General features: G+C 43.8%; 1 protein-coding gene across 2 annotated transcripts in view; it reads right to left on the bottom strand.

Moving 5' to 3' along the window:
- Positions 1-13128, bottom strand: part of cntfr (ciliary neurotrophic factor receptor) — a gene marked incomplete at its 3' end in the record, with an annotated part of 184829 nt that overhangs the window by 72636 nt on the left and 99065 nt on the right. For both annotated transcript variants that reach the window (XM_084035433.1, XM_084035432.1), the window contains exon 4: positions 3591-3824. In XM_084035433.1, coding sequence (XP_083891559.1) covers positions 3591-3824 — 234 coding nt within the window. The remainder of the gene's footprint in view (positions 1-3590; positions 3825-13128) is intronic.

The following is a 13128-nucleotide window of genomic DNA, read 5'->3' as shown; positions in this document are numbered from 1 at the left end:
ATGATCTGAGAGCTCGGGCCTGGATTTGTTTACTAGAACGAGTGAATGCCAAACCCAGAGGAGGAGGAGAATAAAGGAACTGGTGCGATAGCTCCGGGTCTGCCGGCCCAACTGGCTGCTCACTGGCGTGTCAGACTGACAGTGTGACAGGTCACCGGGGCGACTGGTTGGATGTATGACCCGCTGCAGCTGATGTTGTGTTTAGCTGGGAGGCTGAATAACTGGCAGCCCATGTTGTGCTGCTATAAATTGTTTAGCTGACAGCCATTGAAGACATCACACAGAAAAATGGACAAAGCCAGAAAAGGGCAAGGCAGCCATAACTCCCTCCCGTTGTGTCAGCGAGGGAAGAAGGATGCTGTGTTTCAGCAAAGAGCTTTTGAGTTTTATGACCTCTCGCTTATTAAATTATAATTAACTTTTACTGTCCGTGCTATTTCATCTTTTCTTTATCAGTCTGTCACTTTCTATCTCTCTGTCATTGTACAACATTTCTCTCTCAGACGATAGCGTCTAAAAGGTGTCATGCGGCGCCCTGGTGCTGCAGTGTGTGTGTGTGTGTGTGTGTGTGTGTGTGTCCCTGAGCGACTGCTTATAGAGATGAGAGGCACCTTTCTTTAAACAACATAAGGCAATAACATCCTGCCATGTGCGCCTCAGCTTAACACGCAAAAACGCAACGACGCAAGCCCTCGCATCCATCCATCAGCATCTCCACGCACACGATACCACATTTATGCATGACTTTTTTTGTTGTTGTATTTCCTCTTAAGTAATTGTAGCTTTGTGTGTATCCAAAGTGACAGAATATAAACACCCTGGAGCTATACCGCGGCGGTGAAATAATGCAAAAAAAACAGGCACCGCAGCGGCACTAAACATTCGCATTAAAAAATACAAGTCGAGACGAGCGCCGACCGCCGTCTCCTCGCGATGACATTATGTTGACGCGCTCCTGGAACGAGATCAGAAAAAAACAAGCTCCACGGAAACTTGGTGTGAAGGTGGAGCTAGCGCACGCACACACACACACACACACACACACACACACACACACACACACACACACACACGGGTCCGGGGGTCATCGCATGACGTCCTCTTAATGCAAACCAGTGTAAACACAGAGCGAACAGATGCCGCCACAAACTAGAAGCCAAAACACACATGGGGGCTACAGAGAGATGGAGGGGGGGGGAGCCGGGGAAGGGCATCGAGAAAGTGAGACGCAAAGATGATAGAGGGAGACAGGCAGGAAAGGAGGAGGACACGACTTGGAAAAGAAGACGGTGACACTAAAAAGCAAGAAAATGTAGAAAATCACAAAGTTTGAGGTGAAAAGAGACAAACGGGGTGTTAAAAAAAAGGTATAGACAGATGGCTCCACACTGTTCTCCTGATAACACTTACATCCGTGTAAAACATAACAAGCCCCCAGGGTGCATAATAAAGACGGCATAAACTCAAACTATCATCATGATGCTAATCACGACAAGTGTAGCCTGTCACGATGTCGTTATCGCCGCGTCTGCGTGACACTTTAACGTTTTGTCGGTGACAGTTAACGCGGGTGAGAATAGAGAGAGAGAGAGAGAATACAGAAGAAAAGTCAGAGAAAGGAAGGGAAAAGAAGAGAAGGTGCGATACAGCAGGTGAGAGACACAAGGACGAGTTTGGGATGAAGATTTGAGTTTCTTTCGTCTGAAAGCAAAATGCATGCGGATGCTGCCCCGGCGTGCGTCCTGGACGTCAAATCACCAGCTGATATCCAAACGTCGGCGTTCAGAAATGAAGCGTACGTGTACACAAGCCTGCACACGACCATCTCTACATCCCTCTCATTCTGCTCTGTTTATGCATTGCATCATTCACCCCGCTGACATAACCTACCACAACATGATACTCTCATTAATTCAGTATTATTTCAGCATTCGGTGATTCATCATTGCCGATATGATTAAGCAAACTGTCCCGTTCCCGTACAGTCCCATTCATCACGCGTGTGCGTGGGAATGTTACATTTAACTTCAGCCCGGGATAAAACCTTGATGGGCGGTGCGCTTGGATTTGTATCGGCGCCGCTGACGAGGGGGTGGGATCATCACACGGGTTTGATTTCCTGTTTGGTCGGCCTTCTGACCACCCTCTCCCTTTGTGCTGCTTTGTTGTTTCTCACACAGAGCTGGCTTAAAAAAAATAAAAAATAAAAAACGGGATCTGTGGGACACATTTGGACTCAGATCTATACCTTCCTCTGATTTAGAGGCGAGATGGACTTTATAGCACAACAAATGTCAAAAATAAGAAATCTGGTTGGGGCTCCAATTTTGCGGTGCCAGTGGGGAGTGATGAATGAAGGGGCTTCTACAGCAGTGCATCAAAATGTGTCACTTCTGGCAGCGTTTTGAAGTGGTCCGCCATGACCGATGCCAGAGATGTGTCTAATTCCACCTGCTAGCCGGCTCACAGCTGCAGCAGGATACCTGTGCAAATCAATTCCAAATGTTCTCTAGTCCTAATTTTAGCCACGGATATAAATAAAGGGATGTGGGAGGAACTGAAATGCATTTGTTCTGCTATAATAAGGAAAAGTGGATCACTGTTGACTAGAACACATAGTATAAGTATTAAGTACTAAACTATCAATATCTGAGAGGAGAACCAACAAACAATGACTACTGAAGTACTTTTCCTACTTCATTGAGTACTTGTTGGTAATTTTGTTAAAGCTGAATACCATATTTAATGAAGGTGTTTTCATCCCAAGGACTACTTGTCATTTACAAGTCCATCCTATCTCAATAACATTATTGTATAAAACCCGAAGCATCAGAATAACGGATCTCACCGTGACATGCCGTTAAAATTGATCCTCATATCGCTTGCTGATGATTATTAAAATGCACAGCCATAACTGCAAAATGACCAAATGTCATTTTAACAACTGATCATTAGAGCGTGTCAGCTGGACGTCATCACAGTTCAAGCTCCACATTCGGCCCTTTTGAGTATTATAACTTACTATTTATAAGATGTGTTATTTTTGTGTTGCTCAACAACTGCTACCAGCTGGTTAGCACATGATTGACTGACACAATGAGACTCCCATGAGTTTGACTGTAAGTTCAAGTGGAAGTGTACAAACCATAATACAGCCATAACATAATGGTGAACATTGCATTTCCATAGTGCTTGTAGTCAACAATTAATTACAGCTGCAAGTTAAGTTCTAGATTTTTGTGTATTGTTTTTGTCTTTGCATATATATATATATATATATATATATATATATATATATATATATATATATATATATATATATATATACACACACACACACACACACACACACACACACACACACACACACACACACACACACACACACAGGCTGAAATTCATAACATCTCTCATTATTAATTCATATACTGTATTTCTGTGTAATTGCATCACGGTCAGTTGCACCACATGTTTTTTTCTTTTCTCATTTCTATTCCGCTGCAATTACCCTGTTTCCCCTTTGGGATGATTAAAGTTGCATCATGTCTTATTTGAAATGATATCCGGCGGGCGATTGTCTGGCCACTTACTGCCGATGTGGAGGTAGATGGTGTCACGTCTCTCTCCGTGCGGGTTCTGAAAGCAGCTGTATAGTCCGTTGTGGCCCAGGTCCACCTCGGTCAGTATCAGTCTGGGACCCTCTAGGTGGTGCTGGGCCTTCACGTCCGTGCCGTTCACCTTCCATGACACCGACGCGTCGTTGTCCAGGGAGCCGCACTGCATGGTGACATCACTGCTCATCCGCTCATACTGGTTCCTGGCAACTGGGAAACAGACAGAGATGGAGGATGAGTATTAGTATATGTATTAGTATATGTATTAGTACATCACAAGCTCCTGTACCCGCGTGGTTCACTGCCCTATCTGCATGTTGACTGCAGTCAAAGCCAAAGCCTATATAATGTTTCCAGCACAACTTAAAAAAAAAACCTTAATTCATTCTAGACCTCAACAGTGACCACACACTAATTGGAGTGCTCCGGTTCCGGAAGTGAATTTCCCATTAATTCACCTCATTGACATTTGAGAAAATCCTTGGATAAAGAGTTTTTGAGATGGAACGAGGCCAACCGAATAAGAGATGAATCGGGGGGAAAAAGATAAGGCATAAGCTGAAAGACTGTGTAATCATTTTCAGAGTGAAGAAACCCTTAAAACATAGTGAACTGCAAACTTTTAGACCAAATGTTGTTGATTTTAAATGAAGACAGAGTCAGCAACTGCTTTTTTCTTCGCCTCAGAAACACGTTTTTTAACTATTTTAGGAATATAGGACAACATTTCCTTGATTTACCACATGAATGGCATACTACTACCACCTATATAGTTTGGTTTCTAGAGAAGATCTAGAGAAGAGGCGCTGGAGGTTTTCTTTTTTTTAAAAACAGGGAGGTTTTTACAAAAAGTACTGTGTTACTGTGTTTCTTTTATCCTTCTAGGAACAATTTCACTACCAACACAGAGACACTGGCTTTGTTGATGAGATCAGAAACGTTGTCGGGACTGTGACCCCCGGGGGGCTGAGGGATATATGTGAGCCTGATGGGGGTCTGAGCCAGGACACTGGGGTTAGCAGCCCTGCTCTGTTTAGAAGTCCCATGGGCCCTGTCATGACCACACAGAGTGAAGACCTCAGATTAACACTTAAACACTGCGGATCAACGGCACAACAACCGACAACAATAAAGTATCGATCCCCATCTTTGGAAAAGCCCTCGTCTATGAAGAAAGAAAGAAAAAGGAGTGCTCCCACTGGTCTGGAATCAGATGCTGCCGAGATCCTTGTCTTACTCTTGATGTCTCTCTCTCTGTCTTCCCCCTTTGTCCGTCCGTCCCCTCCCTCCTTTCTCTCTCTCTCACTACAATGCCTCTCGTTCTGCTGTTTTTCACTCCAGCTAGCTTCCTCCTCTCGATGTAATGCAGCTGGTACAGATGTCAAATGTAGTGTTTCATGTATATTTCATGTCCCATAACGGAGCCATCTATATTTAATGGAACACGATCCCTGTCCCCATTAACATCAACCTGACACTGTTTGTTCTCTCTCCGCCTTCCTCTCTGCCTCCCCCTCCCTGTCCTCCGTCTCTCATTCATACCATCTCTACCCCCCGTTTGTCCATCTAAGTTATCTCCCCGCCTGCCCTCGCTTTTTCCCAGAGTCCAAATAAAGTCCATGCATAATGCATGTTAGGAGCAAGAAATGCCCCTTTTTTTCTTTGATCTCGCCTCCGTCAAGTCACTTTGAATGGATGCGCGACTTTATTTACATAAAAATGTATTTGCATCTCAGCAAAAACCATAAAGTTGGACTTTGATGTTAGCTTTGATGGCGACGCTGGTGCCCTCATGCTTTAAGTGACAAACGGGGAGAAAAGAGAGGAGACACTTAACTTAACTGTAGAGAGACATCAAATCTACTGTTATCAAAGGGAGAGGCCATTTTATTAAAAACATATTCAACTGTCCACCTCTGGTTGAGACTGAAATCAGAATCCTCTTCCAACTGATGTCATCAGAAAAGGAGTATTTATGAGCAGGTTCGGTGATGATGATGTTAATATTTTGCTGAAATGACTTTTTGGAGCTTTTTCCCTGTGAATGTCCTTGAGTGTTTCATACACAGCACTGATTCTTTGACCTCCCCTCTCGATCCCCCTCCGCCGCCACGTCCCATCCTCCTTATCGTCTCGGGTTACATCACTACTTCTCTACCTCGTCCTTCCCAATATCCATTCTTCTCTCTCTCCTTCATTCTCGTCTTTGTCTCGTCCCCGTCGAATCAAAGTACAGCCTCTCCTCCTGCTCTGACGCTGGCGGTCGGCCTCCATCTTTATCTCCCATCCTCTCCCCGTCTCCTTCCTCCCTCCCCGCCATCTGCCTCCGTGCATATCCAGCTTTGAACCTCATCTCGCTCTCGTCTTTCTAACCCTGTTTCTTTCATTCCGTTTCCCCTACCTTTCTGCCTCTTTGTGCTTTGTTTCCTCTCGCTCCTCTATTGTCAGCTCGTATACACTGAAAAACATCCATACATTCATACCAGGCAATTAAGCTGCTTTTTAACCAGCATATCAACATTATGTATCTGTGCCGACCCATTATGAGAGTTGTCATTAACTGCCGGTCAAGTGCTAAGTGCAGTCAAGGACGACTCTTGTGAGCGGTTTAACATATTCAGACAGAACTTTCTTTTTCACCTTCGATGTGAAGATAGATCCACCTCTGGCAGACAGACATGAACAAATAACAGCTTCTATGTGGCTGACAAAAACAATAAGTGAGGTGTAATACACACGCCAGTAACCATAGCAACACTACTGCTCGGTGATGCCTATCATATATTGACACTCACTGATAGCACCTAATAAATAACAGTCTAGGGACAAAAACATAATATATCATATTAGCCATATATATATATATATATATATATATGGCTAACATTAGTAATGGATTAGATTTGACTGACTGACTGACTGACTGACTGACTTTATCACTATTTGGTGACTTTTCTTGTAGTTTTGCGGACTCTTTGGCACATAGAAATTAGCCTTATTGGGCTTCAAGGGCGATGCATGACTGAAGGATTTTGGTCTTTTCATGTGATTTTATGCCTTTAACTTAGAAGCTGTGGTTGCTTCAGGTTCCTGTGTCGTGTCTGACTGCACATTCAGGTCCCACCGTCTCTGCCGTAGCAACCATGTTACCTTCTACCTCTGTGTACATCCTCCCGACCGCTACTCTGCCTGTCTGCGTTTCCCTTATCTCGTTCTCCCTCTGGACATCTCACTGCTCACCTTTTCCCTCTTCACTCCATCAATTTCTCTCCCCCTCGCCTTGAAACGACTCCGTCGGAAACTTCGGTGGTCTGTATATCACTGACCACAGCGGCCCGCACCAATGCCACGCGTGCATAGTACGCCCCGTAGTAACAGGAGGGGATACGAGCACGAGAACGCTTCGCGTGATCACTATGCAGAGGCTCCCACACGGCCCTGCATAATGTCCTCATGTCTCATCACCACACAGACAAGCAGGCCTAATAACCATAATGACATTCAGCTCAAGTACTATTGATCTCTTGGTAATAGACAGGGCATTGTCAGCAGCGCCGGAACACTGTTATTCCCAACCAAATGAGAATGATAATCATCTCTGTCCTTCACAAAGTTTTTACTTTCTGAATTTAGACTCACATCTCAAATCAGTGGAAGATGCAATTTGTAACTCTTCTTCTTCTTCTTCTTCTTCTTCTTCTTCTTCTTCTTACTTGGGTGTAGAAAATAACACACTGGAGCTCCAGAGGATACCAGGACGCTGCTGCAGCTATTTCCTCGACATTCCAGGCAAGTTGAACGTTTTATTCATAGTAGGATTATGCTATTATCTTATACGACCCTGTGGTGTTTTCCCAGAGCAGAACCATTACCATAAAGAGCCAACATCATGTCATGTTGTGGGGTCACTGGTGTCAAGACCTGCAGGATATTACAAGCACGCATCTCTGTCCGGAGGCTGCAGGAGGACAGGAATGGACGTGTATATATAAAAATATATAAATATATATATACACACACACATAAACTGCATGCATCGGTCCGTGGGCTGCTTACTTACTAAACTGACATAAGTGATGAACAGACATGATATGCACATACATAAACACACACACACGCTTGCATAATGCTATACAAGACACTTGACCCCCCCGACACACACACACACACACACACACACACACACACACCCATGCATAGCTGTTTAGATGGAGCTGTGTAGGTAGAACATTCATTACTCATTTCTTAGAAAGAATGAGGGGAAAGTTGGCGATGCTCGTTTAAAACAGAACAAAGAGACGCGCCGCGTCGCACAAAAGTAAATTCATGTCTTTATTTTTGATTCACTAACCGTGATTCAACCGCAAAGATCAATTAAGGTCAAATTATCATTAGCCGGGTGTCAGAGGGGATATTCATGAGAACGAGTCGCCCCCGCTGTTTGATTAGCTGATTAAACACCGCTGCAATTACTTGTTCAAACATCAAGTGCCATCGGGCACAACAGTGTTCTACCTTTTCCACCGCGGCATCATCAAACGTCTGCTGATGAAGTGAGGGCATCGACTCAGCGGAAGAAGTTGGCTAAGGCTCACCGAGCTGAAAAACATGTTGTTACCTGATACGGCACCATTTAGGCTCAACAAACTCAGCACATTCACAAAGAAGTTGGAAGTTCAAGATTATTATTATGATTTTTCTTTTTAAGTTTGACTTTTCCTTCTAACGATGATACAGGGATGCATTGTGTTGGTTTGGTAGTCATGCCACCTAGCCATCTGGACTCAAGGGGACGATTAACTGAGTCATCCTGTGTGATGTAATGCCCTTCTCCTCAAAGTGTAAAATAAAAACAATGAGCTCAAATCCTTGCGGTAGCAAATCAGAAAACTCTCCTGTGAATCGTTTTGGAAAGGCCATATGGATTGTTTTGAAAGGCAATGAAAGAAAAATACTGTTCTGATAACTGTGGGAATTAACAAGTTGTAGATATGAATATGATATTCATATGACATGTTTTTTTTACTGGTTTGAGATTTCTGTTTCATCACAGATCCTCTGAGTTGGTTGAGCAGCAGACTGGGAAAACTGGGAGTCAGAACAGGCTGACAGTCACACAGGTATACACAGAGACATATCTAACAAGCACACAACCCACACACACACACACACACAACAGTCTAAATGAATTTAGAATACGGAGAGTCTGCGTGTAGGCGTTTCATTTTAGAGAACATGTGTGTTTGAGGCGCACGCCCGCGTGTGGAACGAGCTGTAAGTTACGATCCGACTCTACAACAGCGGTGTGAAATGAAATTGAAGTTCAGCGCTGGCATCCTGATTTACCATCTCCAAGTGTCATATTCCCTGCGTTCCTGTGTCCGTGACAGTGTGCAGTTCTCTCTCTGTGAGTGTGTGTGTGTGTGTGTGTGTGTGTGTGTGTGTGTGTGTGTGTGTGTGTGTGTGTGTGTGTGTAGCCGTCCTCGTGGATTCATTGGCATGTGCATATCAGACCGTGTCGCTTTCCAGTCGGGCTGTAACTCACGAGCACATTTATCAGTGAATCGCATTTGTATGCCTAAGGGGAGCCGTGCCTTTTGAAAGTCCAGCAGTAAAATATTGGATTGGCTGACACACACTGAGATAGAGCCCAGGAGAATTATCAGTTTCAAAGATCATATATATATTTTTACACTTTGTGGCTTCACATGATGATCGTGGCCAGGCCACCTGCACAGAGGTAAAACGCACACTGTGATTAGTGAAGGCGTGATTATTGATCTAATTCTCTTTTTTTGTCATGTGATTTCACTTAAATTGAAAATTTAAAGAGTCATTTAAGCGATCATCTTATTTTTTGATCAAATGCGTGCTCATTTTACAGCTGGAGGCCAGAAACAACGATAAATAGTGAATTACTGTATTAAGTCCGGATAGGTGGAGTATTATTTATGGAGTCACGCGTGTGTTATTCACCTCTCCTCCAGCTTTGTCTGTCCCTTGTCTTTTCATTGCCTCTTGAGCATGCACACTGCACTACTGGGATCATTTGCACAATCATTTCACATCACTATGCAACCTTTAAGCCATACATTTCTCTGCAAATAATGTTCACTCACTTCTCAAAAAATGCTTTTCTCTATTTGAACAGCAGAGCCCCCGAAGCTGAAATAATATGATAATAATACTGGCAAAAGTCAGATGGTTAGGCTTTAATGATGTACTTAAAATGTTGACGAGAGAAAAGGCCAAAGAGAAAATCAAGAAGACCTTTGCATAAAGGTGGCTTACTTCTATACCGACTTCCCAGGAGTCATAGCGGATTTCTTCTTATCGCAGGCAGCCATATGAAAGGTTAATAGATTTCTAAAGTGGACGTGGTCCTGCAGGCCTGTTGGCTTTATAACATGGTTATATACAGTGTTAGCCTAAAGGTTGCTGTCAATGAAGTCTTATTATGATTAAGTGATTCCTAAGATGCCATCAAACAAACAAACACACTCCGTGTTTGCATATGGATATGAGCGGATTCAAGTTCTTTACATGAAAGAAGAAGGGGAAGACCTTTCAACATGGAGGCTCGTTGGCTATTGTTGGCTGTGGACAGAACACGGCAGCTCCTATTGGCTAAAGCGAGGTGTCAATCAAAAGGTCGGATTTCTGATACCAATATATCCACTTAGCTAACTAGCCGGCCATCCATCTGCCCAGAACGGCATCTTCCCAGCGAGCTGCGACAACACTTTACAGCATTTGTTAGCATTACTTTACGATGTGTGCTGTCACCATAGCAACCAACATCAATCGCCATTTTCTTTTGCTGACCAGGTCAAAATGACAAACCATTCAATGTTTGCACCACTCCTATTCTATTTCTATAGGATCCTTTTATACACATGCAGTGTAGGAAGTACAAGGTAAAATATAATGGTGCATAATAACCACTGCTTGTCTCAGATTTATATCACTGTGATATAAACTGGATATATCATGGGGCTATTGGGCAGGCCCTGTTAAATGTTAATGTCCATTTTTCACTATTTTCTGACATTTTATAGACGATGAATCCATTTGTTTTAAAAAATGTATCGAGAGATTAACGACAATGTTCGTAAGCAGCCATAGGAATGAATGCTAATGTAATTAGCATTTCTTTGTGCACTGGAAAGTGGAGGATGAAATGTGTGCACAATTTTTCGATGGATGATAATTCACACCGGAACCGGTTTTCCAATCATTTTTGACATTCAAAAGGACTTTTCCTGCCTCAGTCAGCATGTACCAGAGCTGGTTGGGCAGGTTCCCTCAGATGTTTCTGCGAGGTATGACGCAGCAAAAATGCTAAACCCCCTCCAGTGATTTATAAGACGGAGATCAGATTAACTGCTGTATGACATAATAAGCATCGCAATAAACTGCCGCTGACACTTTCACGGCTGCGCTCATATTAATACACTGATACAGATGTTCTGGAGCTCTCGGCCACATGTAGGATGCGTTCACACACACGCACACACACACACACACACACACACACACACACACACACACACACACACACACACACACACACACACACACACACACACACACACAGAGGCCACACGGGCGCCCGGAAAACAAACACGTTCAGATAGAAGTATGCATAAACATTACACGCTCGTGCACACACACACATGCACGCTCTCACACGTACACTTCCTCTAGCAAACATCTTGGAATTAAGTTATCACTTTATCCTCTCCTGTCTCTTTCCCACAGGAAGATTAACATTCACTCTCACTCTCTCTATCTCTCTCTCTCTCTCTGCATTTGCCTCTCCTTTCATGTGAGCACTGAGGCAGCTGCAGCTGTGTAAGGGCTTCTATGTGTGTGTGTGTGTGTGTGTGTGTGTGCACGAGACAGGGCACCGAGGCTCAAATAAATCCACTTCCTGTTTCCTGCCATCTTATCTCGGCCCCATCGCTGCAGATGTAGATGTACAGTGTTGTATGTACGTGTCAGAGCGATGATCGGCCTCATCATCTGGCTGGAGGAAGCCACTGGAGGACGGGGGGGGGGGGGGGGGGTTGCAGGCGAGGGGGTTAATTGATACTTCACATTTTAGACGTCTATGTTCTGGGAGGAACATGGGAGCGAGAGATAAGAGGGAAGTGTAAAAAGAGAAGGAAGAAGGAGAGATGGAGTGGAAAGATGAGGAGGAGCAGTCGGAGGGAAAAGGGGACGGCGCGGGAGGGAGGACTGTTGAGAGCGAGTAGGCCAGTTAATATTTTACAAGCCGGGATTAGAGTGGTCATGAAATGAGGAATGGGAGAAGGATTCCTGAGAGTCAGCGACGGGGAGAAGGAGAGAAAAGGAGTGGGACAGCTGGATAACGCTGCTTTGATCAGAAACATCTGCAGGTTTTTTTTGCGGCGGAGAGTGAAAGAAAAGCAGCGAGTGGTTGAGAGAGACATGACTGCTTCCTGCTTCATCTGTTTGTCTGGACAAGTTTCAGCCTGACTCTCCATACATGTCTGCTTCCTTTCTTTAAAAAAAAATAAAATCAGCTTGGGGTATTTCTTAAAGAATCATACTTGTGGTTTTGCATGTTTTAAGTTGAACTTCAAATCGGATGTATTATGGGTTTTTTTTTAACCATGAAATTAGAATTAGTTAACCTGCAGCAGATGGACACTGATGACCACACTATAAGCTTCAGGAGATAGGCATACATGTATTCCTATGAGTACAAATGGATTTAAAATAAATGGTTAAACTACAAAGTTTTTGCTTTTTTAAAACTTAAATTCTACACAGAAGTTGGTACATTATCATTCTTCATCGTACATATATCCGATTCACTAAGTGCAGTGTGTCTACATACATATGTAGGATGAGGTGCAGTGCCTGTGTATTGACGCTGACCTTTTCCCAAATTACACCGTAGGTTTTTGAAATTGCTTTCCCATCCAGGCAGCCGCTGGTTTCCATTCCTTCCACCGCGTTACGAGGGACAACATGCAGAGATTTCAGTCTTGCTCGCCAGGTAATCCATCACGGCGAGCATTACGTCCCCATTATTTTCTGTCACGTCAGCAAAGAAACCAAATCTAAACATCTAATTTACGTTTTGTTGACCCGCCGTGACGTTCGTTAGCGGCGTCTCTCACCAGACGGGCCGTCTGCTCAGAGAAGACTGTAATCAGGTGGTTTTGGAAGAGACATAAGCGTTGAGGTGCCGAGGTATGACTGAACATTCCAACCCGTAATTATTCTGGTGCATTTCCAAAGTAAATTAGATGCAAATCAGATTTTTTTTCAGGGGGGGGGGGGCGCATAAAAAGCAAATTGATATGAAGTGGTGCCATCGTAGCCCTCGAAAAGTGATATAAATTGTTATTATCTGCTTTTATAATGAATCGTGTGTCTAATAAACGTTTGCCAGCTCCCCTTTGGCAAGACTGTATAATAATGATAATCACACATAAGCCTGCGGAAAACCTCCCTCGCAGTCCTAATCTTATTGTTTAAT

This window comes from Eutrigla gurnardus (assembly GCF_963514095.1).
Source record: "Eutrigla gurnardus genome assembly, chromosome: 19".
Taxonomy (NCBI): Eukaryota; Metazoa; Chordata; class Actinopteri; order Perciformes; family Triglidae; genus Eutrigla; species Eutrigla gurnardus.
Note: the sequence above shows the minus strand (reverse complement) of the source record. Positions and strands in the feature narration are given on the sequence as shown.